This window comes from Lemur catta, chromosome 23 (genome assembly GCF_020740605.2).
Source record: "Lemur catta isolate mLemCat1 chromosome 23, mLemCat1.pri, whole genome shotgun sequence".
In the NCBI taxonomy this organism is placed as follows: Eukaryota; Metazoa; Chordata; class Mammalia; order Primates; family Lemuridae; genus Lemur; species Lemur catta.
In genome coordinates, this window is record NC_059150.1 from 21263467 (window position 1) to 21284577 (window position 21111).

Sequence of the window (21111 nt, forward strand, 5' to 3'; positions counted from 1 at the left end):
AGGTACTTCACTCAGCACCCAGATCTTGTTTTCTAACATCCTTCTCCACTGAAAGGGACCAGACTCCTAGGAGAAATCATTCTAGGGCAGGAGCACTGAATATACAAGATGAACCTGACCTTGTAGTGTGTAGTGGGGCCAAAAAGTAATGAAGTTCTAAAATAAATAAAATGATGGTACATTAAATGGGCATGACTGAAAGAGCTCCCAGTGGCCCAAACTGGATAAATAATGTAGTTTTGGATTATAACCCAGAGTATAAAATAAGTTTTCATGAGTCCATATTGATATATAAATATATAAATTGGAGAGAAAAGACACATCTTCCATACAGAATTAATTCCAGATAAATTATGCAGGTATTTCTCTCTCATGAAAGTAGAACATAACTCTTCACCTCGTATGTATGGGCTGGGAGTAGTGACTCCCTTCAAAAGCTGGGGAAGAGTGATTTTACAGTGGAGAAACCTGGCAAATGCTACCTTAGCCAGGTTACCAAGGTCGACATCTCAGTGATGTCATGTTGATAGCATGTACCCTTGGTATGATGTGGTAAGAATGGTACTTTACCTCTGTGGTCTCCCTTTCAAAACCCATTATCCTAGTCTACCCATAAGAAAAACATTCTAGAGAATATTCTATTCTAAAATTTAAAAAATTATTGAAATTATGTTGATACTCAAATTCAGACACATGCCACTTGGTTTCTTTTAAATTGTTGCAATTATAGCACACTCCTCAAATGACCATGTTCAGAATACACAGCAGAGATTGAGCTACTTGAGTCTTTTTCTACAACAGCACAGTCTTCGTGTGTTGTGAGAGGCCAGGCATGTGGTGGCTGAATCATGGAAGACACACATGCAGTCAATTAGATGAGTAAAGTTGAGTGAATAGACTCTTGGCAGTTACAAAAAAAAAGCAAGAAGCAAAAACTAAAAGACTCTACAGCTATGACCAGTAGCTGATTGTGAAAGCACTTAGACCTTTGGTACTTCTTGGGGAGAGGGCAGGCACTCGTACCACATCTGACATTTGTGCTCCCTTGGGCTGATTTCAAACTTATTATATCTACTTTGAGTGGGGTTTTATTTTGTTTTGCTTTGTTTGTTAAACATGACTCTTTTAGTTACTCTAATATGATCTATTGAACTTAAAATGAGACACTGAAACTGAATCTGTGGCTTTCTGTTTCTATTGAAATCTGAAACTCAAAAGGCAGGTGATAAAGATTGTTTTGACGAGACAGACAGCTAATTATCAGGAGACAAATCACAGAAAATGCATTATTTAAACATCCGTAGCATTTAAGATTTTGATGCAGATGCTGAAGCTTAGACTTGTTTTTGTTCTGAAATCCTTTGTAGTTCCACCTAGTATTAAAGGAGGAAATGTCACGGCAGAAGTATCAGCATTGATCAACAGCATAATCAAACTGGAATGTGAAACACGGGGACTTCCAATGCCTGCTATTACTTGGTATAAGGATGGCCAACCAGTGATATCCAGCTCACAAACACTTTATACTGATAAAGGACAATTTCTTCATATTCCTCGAGCACAAGTCTCTGATTCAGCAACATATACGTGTCATGTAACCAATGTCGCTGGAACTGCTGAAAAATCATTCCACGTGGAAGTCTATGGTAAGGAAAAACATACGCTTTAATTATATACTTTTCTGCCTATGCTTTCTCATATTCCATTTGTTCACTAATACAGCTTTTGTGAGTTTGGCCTTTTTCAATATGCATGGATGGGAATTGGAAGAATTTGTTTCATGATTTGGAACAATATTTACAAAAGCTAAGGTTAGCAAGAAGTGGTTCATTCATTTGACCAAACTTTGCCCATCGTACTTGGAACATTTAGGCTATTTGTTTCTTATGGAGAAGGGAAAATAGTTGTTAGGACTAATATCCTTCTCCACTGCTTGTCCTTTATGAGTCAGACAGTGTAGAGTATTCTAGAATAATTAGAATAGTTGCAGATCAGCTGAACTAAGAAATTTTTTCCTGGACAGCTTAGAGGGAGAACAGCATGTAGGCAGCTTCTATGGTCAAACTTTATGAGAAAAAAAAATGTCCCTTTTATTTCATTAGGATGTATCTTGTGACCACACAAAGAATTGCCTGAAATATTATTGTTTTTCTTCCTAGTTCCTCCAATGATTGAGGATGACTTGGCCACACCTTTGAATAAGCAAGTAGTTATTAATCATTCACTGACACTGGAGTGCAAAGCTGCCGGCAACCCTCCTCCAAATCTCACCTGGTTGAAAGACAGTGTACCCGTGATGACCAATGACAACATCCGCATAGAAGCTGGTGGGAAGAAACTTGAAATTATGAGTGCCCAAGAAGTAGATCGGGGACAGTATATATGTGTGGCTACCAGTGTGGCAGGAGAAAAGGAAATCAAATACGAAGTTGATGTCTTGGGTAAATAAATATGCCACTACCTGGGTTCTCAGAGTCATTACAAAACCTGATTAGTTTATTAAATACATTTTTTTTGTTGGTGCAATAATCAAACAATCTAAAAAAAGGTATAATTATCTGTTCAACTCTGGATTGCACATTACCAAGAGATGGATTTATTACTGAGGTCCAAGGAACTAGAATCTCACACAAATCTTCCACTGATTTTGATAAGTGTACTTGGTGTTTGCAAGTGCGTAGATCCATTCTTACATCTATGAAATCTGTCTGATTGAAGTGAGCAACAACATGGTCTTCTGTCATGAGCACTGTGCCAGACAACAGGAAACTTAGTCTCTGGATCTTGGGAAGTCATCTTGCAACCTTGAGTCTCTATGTCTTTATATATAAATTGAAGGCTTTTGAATAGATGGCCCCATTTGGAGGGTTTCCTTCTCTTGTTCTTATGAAAATAAGCAATATATTATATGAATCAACTTTATATTCACATGGCATCAGCAGCACCATAGTGCTAGATAGAGGAATATCCACGATATGTCAGAGGTACATTTATTAATCCTGGCAAGTGTTTATTATAAAATGTATTTCAAGTTCCCTTCACGTACCAAACTACTATGATACTTATCAGCCTTCTACACTACTACTTAGTATTGCTTGATGTGCTGCTGTGTTTTTTTCTTGTGTACATTGCTTTGATTGTTACATCCCTATTGTCTTCTAGTGCCACCAGCCATAGAAGGAGGAGATGAAACATCGTACTTCATTGTGATGGTTAATAACTTACTGGAGCTAGAATGTCAAGTGACAGGCTCTCCCCCACCGACTATCATGTAAGGGTTTTGGTATGTCTTCTAAATAACTCCCGCTTTTTGATTTGAATGTTTTAGAGCTATCTTAAAAGATGTTCTATATCATTAAAAAGTGACTGTATAAAATTATATTCTTTATATTCCTCTTTTAAAAGACATATTCTATATTCAAGGCAATTTCTACTCACAGGACACCTAAATTTGCTCAAGTAGAGGAATCCCATTATATGTTCTTATAAATTACATTTTCAGTTCATAGAGGCAGTCTGTTGGGCAGTATTAGTGTCAGACTTTCTGAGGCACTAAAATGTTTAACAAACTACTGAATAAAAGTATACCAGACATCTTAGGTAAATAGAGGAAGTTAATGTATATATACATTTATCAATTCTTTTTTCTTTTTCTTTCATTTACACAGCATTTATTGAACATTTAAACTTTCATTTCTAAGGATGCTGTGGGATATGTAAAGGAATAATTAGTTGACTATGAGAATGAGATATGTTCACACATGATTATAAAACAAAATGGAAAGTGATAACTCATAAGAAAGTTAAAGATATACTGCTATATGATTTCAGGGTTTTATTTACAGATGCTTTAAGTTTATGTATGTTTTGCTGGTTAGTACTATTTAGACATTTAAGTAGTAATATTTGCCTCTTTTTGTAGCCTAAAATAGTAGACGAATTAAGAACTCAACACATAGTTATTGGGTTCCAACAATATGCCAACTTCTGAGTTAAACCAGATTTCATTTTTTCTTCTCTTTTCCATTTACAATTTATTTTGCAGGATAAACAAGTAGGAAATTAGGCAAATACACAATAGGGAATATATTAGTATATCTATATATCTTCTTTTTGCCCTTCTCTATAGGTGGCTGAAGGATGGCCAGCTAATTGATGAAAGGGATGGATTCAAGATTCTACTAAATGGGCGCAAACTAATTATTGCTCAGGCTCAAGTGTCAGACACAGGCCTTTATCGGTGTGTGGCAACCAACAGTGCTGGAGACCACAAGAAGGAATTTGAAGTGACTGTTCACGGTATGCTGAAGAAGAAACAGGAGCATTGCATTTTAAATTAATTTATGCATTGTTGTATTATCTAATTCAGATTGTATCTCAACAACGTGGATAAACCTTGAGTTGTGGAAAGTAGGATGAAAGACAGGAATTTGAGTCAAATAATGGCAAATTTTACTCACTTTGCTGACACAGACTCAACAGAGAGGTATCATATGAATAAATTTGGGCAGAATTTAAATGTTAGGAAGTGGATTTTACATAAAATGCCAAGGTCTGAGGAATGAGACCAAATATTAATAAGCTGGAAGAGGCAGGGAGCAACTTCCAAGTGAAGGGGTTGTGTTAGCATCTAAGGGTTTAGCCAGAACAGGAGGGTCTGTGAATAGAGGAGTTTCATCAATGGAAGCTGAGGGTGTAACTGGAGGATCCCGCGCACATAAGTGCATTCACAGAACCGGCACATTAGGGTTATAACCATTAATCTAATGACAGAAGCAACCCTCTGCCAGGGTATTGTGTATCTCTCTTGCCTGCAGCACTTGGGAAGGGAGGGCCTGGAAGCAGACACTAGAGAGCCATTTGGAAGCCAGAAGAAGAAGTTTCTAAGAATGTCAACTTCTTTCTTCCTTCCTTTGTCTCTGCAGACTATTATTTTTTTTGCTTTTGGGTCCCCTGTCCCATGATGGAACGTAGATAATCCTGTTTCTCAGTCTCAGTTCCAATTCCTGAGGGACGGAATCTGGCAGACCCAGCTTAAATCAAGTTCCCATCCCACCTACACTCAGCCTTGCTGGGGGTAGAGTCATGTGGTTCAAATACAGCTGGAAACTCACCCTGACTCACTGAGGTAGAAAAAGGGTGGGTCATTATAGATTGGGGAAACACACCAAAACACCACAAATATTCGTACATTTTACTTATTCTTTGGTGAATTAGAGATCCATAGTTAAGAAATAAGTAATCTCTAAAATTGCTAAAAATTGTAAATTAAATGCATGGGATTAAATTATTTCATTGCTTGTTAAAATAGGAATTTTCTTTTTCTAAATTTTAAGGTTTCCGTTCCTTGCATATATGTATTTTTAAGTGTTTGATCCCGATCATGGTTTTCATTCCCTCTCTCCTGTCCCGAAATCTAGTTCCTCCAACAATCAAGTCCTCAGGTCTTTCTGAGAGAGCTGTGGTGAAATATAAGCCTGTCACTGTGCAGTGCATAGCCAATGGCATTCCAAACCCATCCATTACCTGGCTAAAGGATGACCAACCTGTGAACACTGCCCAAGGAAACCTCAAAGTAAGTATAAATATTCCTGAACATGAATTGAGAAAGCTGCATAGATTTTCCTGGAGCTATCACATTATTCTTTGTTTTTTGGAGGGGGGAGGGCTTTTATTGTATTTTTAATTGACAAATAATAGTTGTGCTTATTCATGGGGTACATAGTGATGTTTCAGTGTATATAATGTATAGTGTGATCAGATCAGGGTAATTAGCATATACATCATCTCAAATATTTCTTTGTGTTGGGAACATTCAAAATCTTCCTTCTAGCTATCTAGAACTATATAATATATTATTGTTAACTATAGTCATTCTACAGTGGTATAGAACACTAGGATTCATTCCTCCTGTCTAGCTGTAATTTTGTGTTCTTTAAAAAATCTCTCTCTTCTTCCTACCTGTTATTTCTGAATTGTAGATTTTGGACAGATTCTGCAAAAAAATTATTAAAACAATATATTTTCCTTAGCATTTTTAAGAATTTAACTTAATACTTTGATTTGAAGAATAGAACTAAATAAAGACTAAATATCTTAACCATGGTATTGATTTTGATGATAGTGTTTGGTATTTTTATTATTTTGATTTATACCTGATTTAACTATTGAAAAACTTGTGTCTCATGAACGAATCTTCATCAGTAATAAGCCAACATATCTCCAATATGTTTACCATAAGCTAAAATTAAAGTAAAGTCATATTTACGTAAACCTAAGTGAAATAAGTCTTGAAAAACATTTTTTAAAACTAGTTTATAAGCTTTAAGAGGGCAAAGATTCAGTCTCTGAGAATAAATTCATTTCTGTATCCTTCATACTGAGTATAGTCCCTGGCATAAAACTGTATCTCAGTACATATTTGTTGAATTAGTAGATAAATATATATAGGAAGAATATAGACTTCAAATCTAGATAATCTAAATTATACATTTAAAAATCAGAATTAATGGATTTTGCTACTGGTATCAAGTTAATTGACTAATGTTGGCTTGAATTTTACTTGCAGTAAGTTTTCCATAATGAGAGATGTATCACGTTCCTTTCCTAGTAGAAGTAAAGGATATGTGTTAATTTATTATTCCTATTCCAAACCCAGTGGAACTCATCTCACACCTGGTGCTAATGAAAGATTCAGTATGTAGCCTTCAAACATAGTGCAGGCAAACAATTGTTTACATGGAGTACAGACATTTATCACATAATCATACAAAAGTAGAATTGCAAACTATAATGAGTGATTTTAGGAGAAAATATAGAGAAGTATAAGAACATATAATGAGGAAAGCCTTTGAGCATGAGGAAAATTTATGGGGAAAGCCTTTGAGCACAGCTCTGATGACCATAGAGAGATTAAATGGGTGAATCAATGGAAGAGAACTAAGAAGAGTATTGCAGAGAAGATGTGCCTGGGCAAACAGCGTAAAGTAAAACAGCATGGCACCTCTTGAGGACCCGAAAGCAAGCCAGTGGGCTGAGGAAGACAGCCATGGAGAGGTGGTTAGAGATTAGAGAACAGGAAAGGAGGCACTTAAGTAAGGTTAATGATTTCATTTTTACTTTAAGGTAATGGGAGGCTTTTGAAGAGTTTTAAGAGAGGAGTGTGACATGATCAAGTTTGCATTTTAAGTAGTTACCCAGACCCCTTCCAAAAAGGTAAATTGAAAGAGCCAAGAGCAGATGTGTAGAAACCAGTTAGAACCTATTTGCATTTGTCTACGAGAAGGAAAAGATAGAAATCTGGACTTAGATGCTGACCATGGAGATGAGAATACTTGGATAGATTTGAAAGCTATTTATTAGTTAAGCCACTGGAGGTTGGTGAAAGATTGTTTATGAAAGGTGAGGGAGAGGGATGCGTCAAAGAAGACCCCTATTAATCCAGCCTACATAACTGCATGGATAGTGTTGCCATCCAGTGAGACAGGCACCTCTTCAGGAGGACAAATTTGAGGGGGAAAAACTGTAATTTGAGTTTTAAACTTCTGGGGGTTAAGGTGACTTTGAAATAAACTAGTGGAGATGTTAGTAGATCATTGAGCCCATATGGTCCTGGAGCTCAGAAGAGAGATCTGGCTGGAGATAGTGGCACATCAATAATATTTGAGACCATGAGCATGGATGAGTTAATCCAAGGAGGGATAAAGAAAAAGAAGAAAAAGGAGAAAGGGCTGACCCACTTCAGACCCTTAAGAAATTATGGCATATAGAGGCCGTGTGTAATTGTCCAGAGACATACATATAAATGTATGAATGTGTTTATTATAGTAGGGATGGAGAATCGGTTAAGAGGTAGTTTACATGGCAGAGTTTGGAGAGAAGGTCATTTGGGGTCAGAATGTGGTGAGCCTGGAGAGCTATGCTGAGTTTGGGTTTCATTCCGGGCAGGGTGGGGAGCCATGAATGAGCGTTTAAGGGGTACTGGTAAAAGGATCAAATTTGCATTTTAAGCAACTTATTCTGGCGACAGTATGCAAGATAGATTAACAGTTGGTGAGGTTGGAGACACTGGAACATCAGTTAAGAAGCTATTATAATCCCGCAGTGGCTGTGGAAATGGAAAACAGGGGATCTGAGAAACATACAAGGATATGATTAATAGGAGTCGAAGTGGACTCCAAAACCCAGATGACTGAAAAGACAGTGGGTGCCATTAAACAAGATTGGGAACATTCAGTGAGAAGCAGGTTTTAGAGATAGGTGTATGAGCTTGGTTTTAGATATGGTGAATTTGACATACTAACCTGTCCATCATGTAGCTGAAACTACAAGTGTAGTTCAAAGCTCAGGGGATAAGTTGAGGCTAAAGCTGTAAATTTAGGGGTCTGCATAAGGGTTTTTTAATTGATGCCATGGGTTTGAATGAAAACTGTCAGAGAGCCATGTTCCCTGCTTGTGGAACAAGAAGAGGAAGCAGATTCTGTAAAGAAATCTTCTAAGACAGAGAATAAGAACTGAGGGAATGCTTATCTACACCCAAAAAGTAGAGGGTTTCAAGCAGTGGGTAGTCAACTATGCCAAATGCTGTAGGTGGTGGAAGAGAGTATGAGCTTACTACATAGGGTGCTGGATATTGTGACTGGAAGTTATTTGTAACTTCTGAGTAATCAGTTTGAAAGAATAACCTCTGAATCTCCAGTTTCAAAGTGGTGGAGGCCAGTTGCAATAAGTTTAAAAGGGAAATAAGGAAAAACAGTCAGGAAGAAATTTATCTGTATTTTAATTATTCATATTTGAACATTTTATCATTTTTCTGGCCCCCATGACCATTTAATCAAAAAAGATTATTGTTTAAAAAGTATTTATGAAGTGTTATATAAATGTGCCATTTTTTTTTCAAATAGCTTAAATTTTCATCGCACACTTCATAGTTCAGTGCTAAAGTCTTTTATACAGTGGAGTTTTATGACTATACCAGCAGTCTGGCCTTAGGTTATTTTATTTTGTGTTTTCCAATGAATAACAAAAGGTTTTCAATGAAATTGGTCTATTTTCTTGTGCATGATGAAGTGATCTGGCTTTAATCTATCAAGAGATAATTGGGATATTGGCATGAAAATATAATTAGATATTATAAATTTAAATGAATTTTTCTATCTCAGTGAATGTTTTCAAGCCCAAGTATAAAGTACAGAATTCTTGCATGCTTTCTGCTCCCAATTAGATACAGTCTTCTGGTCGAGTTCTACAAATTGCCAAAGCCCTGTTAGAAGATGCTGGCAGATATACATGTGTGGCTACCAATGCAGCTGGAGAAACACAGCAGCACATTCAACTGCACGTGCATGGTAATGTAATTTCCACGTCTTAACAAAAGAATATTTCTATGGCTTTTTTCTAACTTAGTGGGCTCATTTTTATTAAACTACAGTATAAAATAAATAAGCATTTATTTTAGTCTGTATAAGAAAACTAGTTTTTTTTACATTATTATAATTCTAGCTGCTCATATTAAGAACTTCAGTTTTCAGGTTGTCAAATAAGATGTGCTGAAGCCCATAAATAAATAAATACACTATCCCATGTTTTAAAGTATCTGTATTCTGTTAACTTATAACTTTCTACAGATGGCTTTTGTCGAAAAGATAGAAGTTGCGCCGTTGTTCCTTAGTCTTGTCTGTAATTTTCACACCTGCCTGTGAGAGGGATTTTGTGAGTAAAAGGTATCCTGGGCTCAAGATCTTCTCCTGTGTGCTTTAATAAAAACTTTGGGTGGTCATGGAGCACCTCATTAATATTACAGCTTCACAGTAAACTTGAAAGACTGCACGACCTTGAATATAAGTCTTCGGTTCTCTAGAGGCTCATCAAAAAAGGCCAAGAATTGGAGGCTTGGACTTCCCTAATTCAGCTGGACAGTTACAGAAAGCTGTTCAAGATTTCCATGTACACATTACTCATTTTCTCTAATTCATATGATTGCTTGTTTGACCTTTTACTCATTTAATCATTCATTTATATGTTCACTCTGCATTTACTGAGGAATTTAATCTAGAGTAATGCCCTAGCACCTAGTTTAATTCCTTGTAGATAGTAGGTAGTCAAAAAATATTTAAAGAAATGAAAGAGTAGTGGGCCGGGCGCGGTGGCTCACGCCTGTAATCCTACCACTCTGGGAGGCCGAGGCGGGTGGATCGCTCGAGGTCAGGAGTTTGAGACCAGCCTGAGCAAGAGTGAGACCCCGTCTCTACTAAAAATAGAAAGAAATTATCTGGCCAACTAAAATATATATAGAAAAAATTAGCCGGGCATGGTGGCGCATGCCTGTAGTCCCAGCTACTTGGGAGGCTGAGGCAGTAGGATCGCTTAAGCCCAGGAGTCTGAGGTCGCTGTGAGCTAGGCTGACGCCATGGCACTCACTCTAGCCAGGGCAACAAAGTGACACTCTGTCTCAAAAAAAAAAAAAAAAAAAGAAAGAGTAAATACTGAAAAGGTTTGAATTGGATATTGAATCGTTCTAATTTGCTTTTTTCCATATTTTCTTTTATTTGAATCAATTGGTTAAAAGATGCAAATCGTCAGTTTCCTAAATGTTTCCAATAGAACAATTTATTCTTTTCCCAGTCTCCCAAATATGAACGCCTAATTTATGGATGGCTACACACACAATGTGGGCCTTTATTCTTTCACTGAATAATTAATTATAAGACCAATATCTGAATGTAATCATTTTGGAATCGTCTCACTGTGCTTAGGAGGTAGGGGACAGGCTGACCCTGCTCTCCTGTAAGTTGCCTTGCATTTGTCTTATTCCTCGTAAATCCATTTATCTCTTCCTAATACTCTTTGAGAGCCAACTCTGGCATCTACTCAGACTTCTATAGCATCTAAGAGTATGCTGGGAGCGAACTTTCTCTCCTCTTTCCTATTTCCCCTCCCTGAGACTCCTTCTCTCCTCTTTACATAAGCTGTTTATTTTTCCCATCAATTTCAGTTCTTACTTGGCCTCTATTTTGACCAAGAGAAAATAGTTAAGTGGGATACCATGGTATAGTGCAATCATCTCAGGCACTGGAGTGAGGCCAATTTTGGCATAATTTCTATGCTGTACATGATGTATGTTAATTTGAGTAAACCACTTACTTTCTCTGAGTATCTAACTTCCACAGTGGTTTTGAGGGTTAGAGATAAAGGTGTAAAATATCTCCCACTTCACAGGCACTTAATAAATGGTAGCAGTTAACTTTTCTCACTTCTACTCTATGAGATGTTAGCAAAAAGAAGGATGTTTTCTTCTCTAGACTGGCTTAAAATACTTAAATGAAGGCTCTATAATGAGAAACAGCATGTGTGTCTCCAGGAGTGGGACAAATCTGCCTAGAAAAGGGGCTCTTAAACATCACTGTTCATAAAAGTCTTACATGTTGCATATTAAAAATATAGTCCCAAATATCCTGAAATAACATCTCTGATGCAGGTGGTCTGTGAGCCAGTATTTGGAGAAACATTGGCCCAGACACTAAAGACTGGCCTAGAGGCTTGCCAGTGTAGTCAAGAGTGACTGAAAACTAGAGTCCGTGAAAGAAATCAAGTATCCCATCAAGTAAAGAGCAACAACAGAAGAGAAAAACAAGAACTGGTACCTAAGAGAACCCAAGTCTGTAAACCTGCTATCTGAATATTGTAACAATGTTGTTGGCAGGAGATGCAATTAGGGTGCACCTCTACTTGGAAAATCATCAGAGAGAAGGGGATCAGTCTGGAAAACATCTGGGTTAATGTAAAAAGAAAGAGAAACAGAAAGTTAGTCATTGTGATGGTTGTTAAAATTAGCAAAATGTGGTATATGTATACCATGGAGTATTACTCAGCTATAAGAAATAACGGTGATATTGGCATCTCTTTGGTTCTCCTGGAGAGAGTTGGAACCCATTCTATTAAGTGAAGTATCCCAAGAATGGAAAAACAAGCACCACATGTACTCACCAGAAAACTGGTTTCCCTGATCATCACCTAAGTGCACATTTGGGAATAACACCAATTGGGTATCAGACAGAGGTGGGGGGTGGGGGGAGGGGATGGGTGTATACCTACATGATGAGTGCGATGTGCACTGTCTGGGGAATGGACACACTTGAAGCTCAGACTCGGGGGGATGGGGGGGCATGGGCAATATATATAACCTGAACTTTTGTACCCCCATAATAAGCTGAAATTTTTAAAAAAATTGCCACATCAGAGAAGGAATATGAAACGATCTTTTTGTATAAATCATAGAATGGAAGCTATAGTATCTTAAAACGTTTCATTTAATATGATCTTGACTTGTGAGATAACAGTTCATCTCCCTGAAAGAATAGATGATGAAGTAAACTAATCTAATGCTAATTATGATGAGCCTGGAGGAAGTCTTTGGCTAAGTGCATGTGACTAGAATCTGGACAAAAAGCTGGCATATTGTCTTAACACTCATGACGGCAACATCGCATTGGATGCATGAGGCTCCGAACTTGACTCTGTCCTCTTTAACACTTGTGTGAACAACTTCAGTGATAATTGGAGATGTTTAAAAAAAGTGTACGAATTTAAAAGACCTTAGTTGATGATAGACATCAAAAGGACTTAAGCAGTTAACATGACAAGTTAATATGATGTGAGAAACTACGTAACAATAGGATATGAAAAGAGCAGCTTGAAGACACCACACATTGAAATACTTGAGGATTTAGATTTGGATTTGGATTTTGATTGCTGTAGTTACTGTAGATATGAGAATTTAGTTTTGTAAAAGTCTAATCAATCTTAGAAGCTAGTAGTAGAAGTGTAGTAAAAGAAACAAGAGAGGAACTAGACCTGTTAATACTCTTGTTCTTTGAAAGCTTCCAAAGTATCGCATCCAATTCTGGTGCTATATATTAGAAGGGCATAGAAAAAAATCTATAAGGAAGCAATCGTCATTTAATTTAGTTCAGTTACTAATTTATTTAACCAATCCTAGTTGGTTAGTTATTTTGAAGTTAGGATTTGTTTTAATACAATCTTTATTGATAGATAACAGATTCAGCAAATATGCATTTTCTACAGTTTTCATCCAAAAATGTTCAATCCTAAAATACTCAGCATTACACTTGTTTAATACTTTCTTTTCTTATAAAAAGACCTTAGATACTGCCATTCTTTTAATCATAGCAAAAAGGTGTTTTCAAAAGCTGCAGGAAGGATGCATTGTCTCCTGGACTAGAAGACTAAGCCATGAGAAGAGGAGCATTCTCGTGGGGCTTTCCAGTGGGGAGTTCTGTCTAATATAAAAAGCAGGAGCCCTCAGTAGGTGGTCTTTTTTTGATCATCAAAGTTTCATAATTCTGGAAGTTTTTATTTTCTAGACCAAACTATAAAATGGTATCTAAGCCTCAAATATTTGCCAGTGAGGCAGATGTTTCCATGAGCAAATGATTATTTGGAGTCTAATAGCTCAAGCATTCATTTTATCTGCACATAATTATTTGCTAGGAAAAAATAAACTAAGGTGAAGTGCTCAGAAGAAGCAGAATGTTGTGGTTAAAAGTATGAGCTTGGAATCTGGGTTCCTACCCACTGCCAATTAATAGTTGCAGGACATTGTGCTTAGATGTTAACTTTGTAAAAACTTAGATTCCTCATCTGCAAGATGGGAAGGACAGTGATAACACACCACATTCATGGAAGTTGTGTGAGGATTAAATAAAAGAATACACCTGAAAATCTTTGCCTAGTGCCTAGCTCCTAGTCAACATCTGGAAAGGGTAGCATGAAGACTGTTTTGGCCAAACACATATTAGACTTTTGGCCCTTCTCACTGCACCATTTTGACAAAGATATCTAAAGTCCTCCTATTGGCCAGGAACCCTTTTGTATCTCTATTAGTAGTCTGGCAAAAGCATTCATAGAGTACCCCTCATTTTTATTTTTTAAAAGTATTTGCTTGGCTAACATCTGCTAACACTCACTCAAAAAAATGTTTCTCTATCATTCCTGTGTTTTGTTTAATATAGCTCACTTGTGGCCTGAAGGAGACTGGGGAATGTTGTAAGGAATTTTCTTTTCTTTTTTCATGGATAATTTGAGTTCAGGACTGAACTACACTATCTTCTTGGTATAGATTAATTTATTCCTCAGTATTTCATAATTTCAGTGGATAGGGAGTATTAACGTACCAAAATCACTTTTGGATAAGTTACATATTAATTGAAATTTAACCAGGATTTAAAAGAGCCCATTCATGCCCTAAGCCTGCAGTCCCCAACCTCCAGGCTGTGGACCAGTACCAGTCTGTGGCCTGTTAGGAACTGGGATGGACAGGAGGAGATGAGTGGCAGGTGAGTGGCAAGTGTGCAGCGGGCAAGCGAGTGAAGCTTCATCTGTATTCACAGCTGCTCCCCACAGTTCACATCACTGCATATGCTCCGCCTCCTGTCAGATCAGCGATGGCATTAGATGCTCATAGGAGTGTGAACTCTACTGTAAACTGCGCATGCGAGGGATCTAGATCGTGCACTCCTTATGAGAATCTAATGCCTGATGATCTGAGGTGGTGATGCTAGCTCTGGGGAGTAGCTGCAAATACAGATTATCATTAGCAGAGAGGTTTGACTGCACAATAAATGTAATGTGCTTGAATCATCCCAAAACCAACCCCCCTGCTGGTCCGTGGAAAAATTGTCTTCCATGAAACTGGTCCCTGGTGCCAAAAAGGTTGGGGACCCTGCCCTAAGTAGTTAAAGTAACGGTAGAATATAGCTCACTATTTGTCATGAAGAAGGTATTGTGGTTTTGGCATGATATGTACATTCAGTTTTTGAAAGAAGGGAAAATAACCAATAAATTGAATGGAATTTAACCTCCTGTTTGGAGAATACAGGCATCTTATTGTTACCTTACTAATGCTCTGTTTAGAACAACGTTTTCCTAAATTCAGGACTATCTATTTAAATGCTAGAGGGAAATAATGGAATTTATATTTGTATTTACTTTTTTCACCTCAAAATGAGAAAGAAGTTTTTCTTATAGATATTGTATGGGCTAACATTGGAAATCTATTTCAGTGTCTGGTGCTCGGGACATTGAACCATCACAGGCTTTTGTAGGCAGAATTGTAATTTTCTGGCAAACAATTCTCTCAAATTTTAGTAGGTGTCCAATCCATTTGTTTCTTGTCTGTCCCATGTGCTAGTAACCAAACCCAAATATCTTCTCTGTGCAGAGGTCTTTAGTCTTCAGCTTTCCTCTTTTAGCTGCTCTATCCTGTTTTGACATTTCCAGAACATGTTTTAAATGATGGCTACCTTGGGGACACCTGAAACTATTGGCTAAGTTAACACCCTTATGCTTGCTAGGTCTGGCTGAGAAGACTTAATGGAAGACTTAAAAAAAAAAACTCTAAGCAATAATTTTTATCTCTAATTCTTTGGAGTAGAAAAAGCAATTGGCTTTTTTCCCCAACCCTCTGAAACTATAAATTAAAATTATGTTGAAATACAATGAGTAGAAAATCAGACTAATTTTTTATAAGAGATTTTTGTAGGTCAGTTATGGCCGCTCCTTGATCCTCTGATTATTTCTTCAGTTAAGCATTTAAAACTCTGAGTTTATTGTCATTCACATGCAGATCACAAATATAATTCACATACTAGAAAATTCACCCTTTTAGAGTGTACAATTTGGTGATTTTTAGTATGTTTACAACGTTTTATAACCATCAAGCCTAACTCACTCCAAAGTTCCACTAATTCTAATTTGTCACCCCCAAAAGAAACCCCATTACTATTAGCATTCAATTTCCATTCCCCATTTCCCAGGCTCTGGCAACAAAACTAATCTACTTTCAGCCTCTACGTGTCTATTCTTGACATTTCATATAAATGAAATCATACAATATGTGGCATTTTGTGTTTAGCTTCTTTCACTTAGCATGTTTTCAAGATTCATCCAAAATATTAATAGCATGTATCAGTATTTAATTCCTTTCTATGGATAAATAATTTTCCATTGTATGGATATACTGCATTTTGTTTATCCATTCATTAGTTGAAGGACATTTGGATTGTTTCTACTTTCTGGCTATTACAAATAATGCTGGTGTTGTACATTCATTACAAATCTTTTTGTGGACCATATTTTATTCCTCTTTTGTATATACCTAGGAATGGAATTGCTGAAATATGTGGCAATTGTGTGTTTAACTTTTTGAGGAACTGCCACACTTCCCTAAAGTGGCTGCAATATTTTACATTATCATCAACAATGTATGAGGCTTCAAATTTCCAAACATTCTTGCTAACATTTTTAATTGACTGTCTTCTTGATTACAGATGCAAAATGGTATCTCATTGTGGTTTTGATTTATGTTTCCTTAGTGACCAAAACGTTGAGCATCTTTTCACATGCCTGTTGGCCATTTGTGTATCTTCTTTGGAGAAACATCTATTGATACTCTTTGCCCATTTAAAAAATTGGATTGTCTTTATTGTTGCATTGTAAGTGTTCTTTATATAATCTGGATACTAGCTCCTTATCAGATAAATGATTTGCAAATGTTGTCTCCCACCTTGTGAGTTGTCTTTTTACTTTCTTGATAGTGTCTTTTCAAGCACAAGCATTTTTAATTTTGATGAGTTCCAATTTATGTATTTTTTTCTTCTTCCAAGAATTTTATAGTTTTGTCTTTTACATAGCTTATTGATCTATTTTAAGTTGATTTTTGCATATGGTGTGAAGTAGAGGTCCAACTTTATTTCTTGGCATGAGGATATACATTTGTTCCAGCACCACTTGTGGAAAAGAATATTCTTTTTCCCTGTTGAATGGACTGGGCACCCTTCTTGAAAATCATTTGACTATAGATGTAAGGGTTTATTTCTGTAATCTCAATTCTATTCTATGGCCTGTATGCCTATCCTTATGCCAGTACCACAGTATCTTGATTACTGTAGTTTTGCTGTCAGTTTTGAAATGAGAAGGTATGTCCTTTATCTTTATTCTTTTTGTTGTTATTGTTATTTTGAGTCCCTTGTATGTCCATGTTAATTTTAGGATCAGTATATGAATTTCTACAAAAAAAAAGGCATCTGGGGTTTTGATTAAGATTGTGTTAAATTTGTAGATCAGAGGAATATTGCTGTGTTAACAATATTTAGTCTGTTAATCCATGAACATGGGTCTCTAAATCAATTGTTTATTTATATCTTTATTTTTTTAAGTTTGATTCAATGATCTTTTGGAGTTTTTGGTGTAAAAGTCTTGCACTTTTTGATAAAATTTATTCCCATATATTTTATTTTATTTTTAAAAAATTTTTAATTACTATGGATACATAATAGTTGTACATATTTATGGGATATATGTGATGTTTTGATACAGGCATACAATGTGTAATGATCAAATTCAGGCAAGTGGAATATCCATCACCTCACTCATTTATCATTTCTTAGTGTTAAGAACATTCCAATTCCACTTTTAGTTATTTTAAAATATAAATTATTGCTAACTATAGTCATCCCATTGTGCTGCTGAACACTAGATCTTATTCATTCTGTCTAACTGTATTTTTTGTACCCACTAACCATCCCCTCTACAGCCCCTCTTCCCCATTACCCTTCCTAGTCTCTAGTAACCGTCATTCTACTCTCTATCTCCATGGATTCAATTGTTTTTTAGCTCCCACATATAGGTGAAAACATGAATATTTGTCTTTCAGTGCCTACCTTATTTCACATAATATAATGTCTTCCAGTCCAGTTCCATCTATGCTCTTCCAAATGACAGGATTTAATTCTTTTTATAGGCGAATAATATTTCATTGTGCATATGTACCACATTTTCTTTATCCATTCATCCATTGATGGACACTCTTTTATTTTTTGATACAACTGTAAATAGAACTGTTTTCTCAATTTCATTTTTGGATTTTGTATTGATATTGTATAAAAATCTTGCTGAACTCATTTATTGCTTGATCGGTTTTTGTGCATACCATAGGCTATTCTATTTACAAAATCATATTATCTGCATATACAGATAGTTTAACTTCCTTTGCAATCTGGATGACATTTATATCTTTCTCTTTCCTAATTTCCCTGACCAGTACAATATTGAATAGAAATAGGGAGAGTGATAACTTTATCTTGTTCCCGGTATTAGGAAAAGCTTTAGGTTTTCCACCATTAGGTAGTGATGTTATCTGTGGCTTTTCTGTAGATAGACTTTATCAAGTAGAAGAAGTTCCCTTTTATTCCTAGTCTGTTGAGTATTTTTAATCCTGAAGGTTTGCATTTTGTCAGATGTTTGTTCTACATGTGTTGAGATGATCAAATGCTTTCTGTACTTCTATTTTCTTGTTGATTTTCTGGGTAGTTGTTCTGTCCATTATTGAAAGTAGGATATTGAAGTCACCAGCTTTCATTGTTGAGTTGTGTATTTCTCCTTTGAGTTTGTCAGTTTTTGTTCCCTGTATATTGGGACTTTGTTATTATGTACATATATATTTATAATTGATATGTCGTGATGAATTGACCCTTTATATTATTAAAAAAGTCCTACTTTGTTGCTAGTAACAATTTTTGTTTTAAAGTCTATTTTGTTTAATATTAATACAGCCTCTCCAGCTCTTTTTATTTTACTGTTTGCATCACATTTCTTTTTCCATCCTTTTACTTTCAATCTAATTGTATTTTTGAATCTAAAGTATGTCACTTGGAGGCAACACAAAGTTGGGTAATTTTTTTAATCCATTCTGCCAGTCTCTGCCTTTTGATTGGAGCATTTAACAATTTACATTTAATGTAATTACTGATATGGTAGAATTTATGTCTGTCATTTGTTGTTTTTTAAATATTTACATCATTTTTTGTTTTTCTGTTCCTTCATTGCTCATATTTTCTTGTGTGCCATTTTATTTCCCTTGTTGCTTCTTTTAAAATTGTTTTTTAGTTCTATTTTCAGTGGTTGTTCTGAGGATCACAATTAGCATCCTAATTAATAATAATATAGTTTAGAATTATATCAATTTAATTTCAATAGTATTCAAATGCTTTGTTCCTATATAGTTCCCTTCTCTTTTCCTGCCTTTATGCTATTATTGTTATACAAGTTACATTTTTTTCATTAAGTACCCCATCAACACAGAATTATAATTATTGCTTTATTCTATTGTGTTTTAAATCAATAGTGGGGAAAAGAGTTTATGAACAAAACATACAGTTTTTACTGTCTTATATAGTTACCTATGTCTTTTTGTACCTTTCTCTTTTTCCTGTCATCTGGTACTCTCATTATGCATGATGGTGTCCCACAAGTCTCAGAGGTTCTGTTCACTTTCCTTCATTCTTTTTTTTCTCTGCTCCTAAAATTGGATAATCTCAATTAACCTGTCTTCAAATTCACTGATTTTTTTTCTTATTCCAGTTCAAATATGCTTTTGAGCCCTTATTGCACTTTTGAATTTCAAAATTTCTAATTGGTATTTCAAAATTAATTTCCATCTCTTGTTTATTCTTCTATATTTAGTGAGATGCCATTCAGCCACTTTTCTTAGTTCTTTAGACATGGTTTCCTATAATTCTGGAACATGTAGCCATCCCTCAGCATCTGCAAGGTGTTGATTCCAGGCCCCCTACAGATAGCAAAATTTGTGGATGTTCAAATTTCTTATATAAAATGGCATAGTATTTTCTTATAACCTAGCACATGCTCTCTTATACTTTAAATCATCTCTAGATTACTTATACCCAATCAATGTAAATGCTATGTAAATAGTCATTATACTTTATTTTAAAATTTGTATTAATTTTTATTATTATATTGTTATTTTTGAAAAGATATTTTCAATCTGTGGTTGGTAGAATATGTGAATACAAAATGCTCACTGTATTTAAATGAGCTGAGTTGAAGTCTTTGTCTAGTAAGTCCAATATCTAGGTTTTATCATAAACAGTTTATATTCTGCCTCTTTTCTGTGTATGGGCCATGCTTTCATGTTTCTTTGCATATTTCATTTTTTGTTGAAAAGTGGACATTTAAAATAATATAATGTGGAAACTCTGGAAAGGATATCCTCTTCTCCCTGTGGTTTTTATTGTTGTTGTCATTGCTGTGTTTCTTGTTGCTTCTTATTTATTTAGTGAGCAGGCAAAATACTGGCATCCTCCAAAATGTTCATATCCTAATCCTGGAATACATTAATATATTAGGTTATATCATAAAGGGGAAATAAGGTTACAGATGGAATTAAGGTTCTTAATCAGTTGGCCTTAAAATAGGGAGATAATTCCTGATTATCTGAATAAACCTAATATCATCATAAGGATCATTTAAAGTGGAAGAGAGAAACAGAATATCAGAGTGACATGATGTGAGAAGAATGAATGCTCCACATCTCTCCTCCCTGCCACCCATTGCTGGCTTCAAAGATGGAAGAAATGGCCTTTAAAAGTTGGAAAAGGCAAGGGAAGAGGTTCCTCTAGAGCCTCCAGAAAGAAATTCAGGTCTCCTGACACCTTGATTTTAACCTAATAAAGCTATGTTGGACTTCTGATTTACAAAACTATTAATATATTGTTTAAACTACCAAGTTTGAGGTAATTTACCTTAGAAGCAAAGGAAACTAACTTTCTTGAAAAAATTCTAAAAAGGCTGTTTTTACAGACGTTAAAACACTCCTGGGGAAAAGGTTTGTGCAGACACAACTCTGAGTTGAGTTAAATAAAGACAAATCCTGTAAATTCTAAGGAAGGGCCAAATAGGTCAAATGATGACAGTTCTCTCAGAATGGTGCTTTTAGGTATTTCCAAACCTATTCTGCTTCCTCGGTATCTCCTAGGCTGCTTTTTTCATTGTGATTATGGGATTATTTGTTTTCACATTTGACAGAGCCAGGGAAAAGGTGATAGGAATAAGATAAGTTAAAATGTCAAAAAGTTCACTGGTCTTAATGAGATTTAGTGATTTCGTTTTTCCTTTTCTTTTCTTTTTTTTAATAAACACTTCATGGATTGTTGCAAGTCTTTGGTTGATTTCCAGAGTTCTGAAAAAGTTGATTTTGACAGTTTTTCCAGTGTTTTTGTTTCTTTAAAGGAGAAG

General features: G+C 35.7%; 1 protein-coding gene across 1 annotated transcript in view; it reads left to right on the forward strand.

The window, feature by feature from the left end:
- The window catches only part of HMCN1 (hemicentin 1), a 404331-nt gene that overhangs the window by 241032 nt on the left and 142188 nt on the right, over positions 1-21111 (forward strand). Inside the window, exons 31-36 of the mRNA XM_045536051.1 lie at positions 1368-1646; positions 2160-2441; positions 3163-3271; positions 4130-4299; positions 5421-5575; positions 9224-9347. Coding sequence (XP_045392007.1) covers positions 1368-1646; positions 2160-2441; positions 3163-3271; positions 4130-4299; positions 5421-5575; positions 9224-9347 — 1119 coding nt within the window. The remainder of the gene's footprint in view (positions 1-1367; positions 1647-2159; positions 2442-3162; positions 3272-4129; positions 4300-5420; positions 5576-9223; positions 9348-21111) is intronic.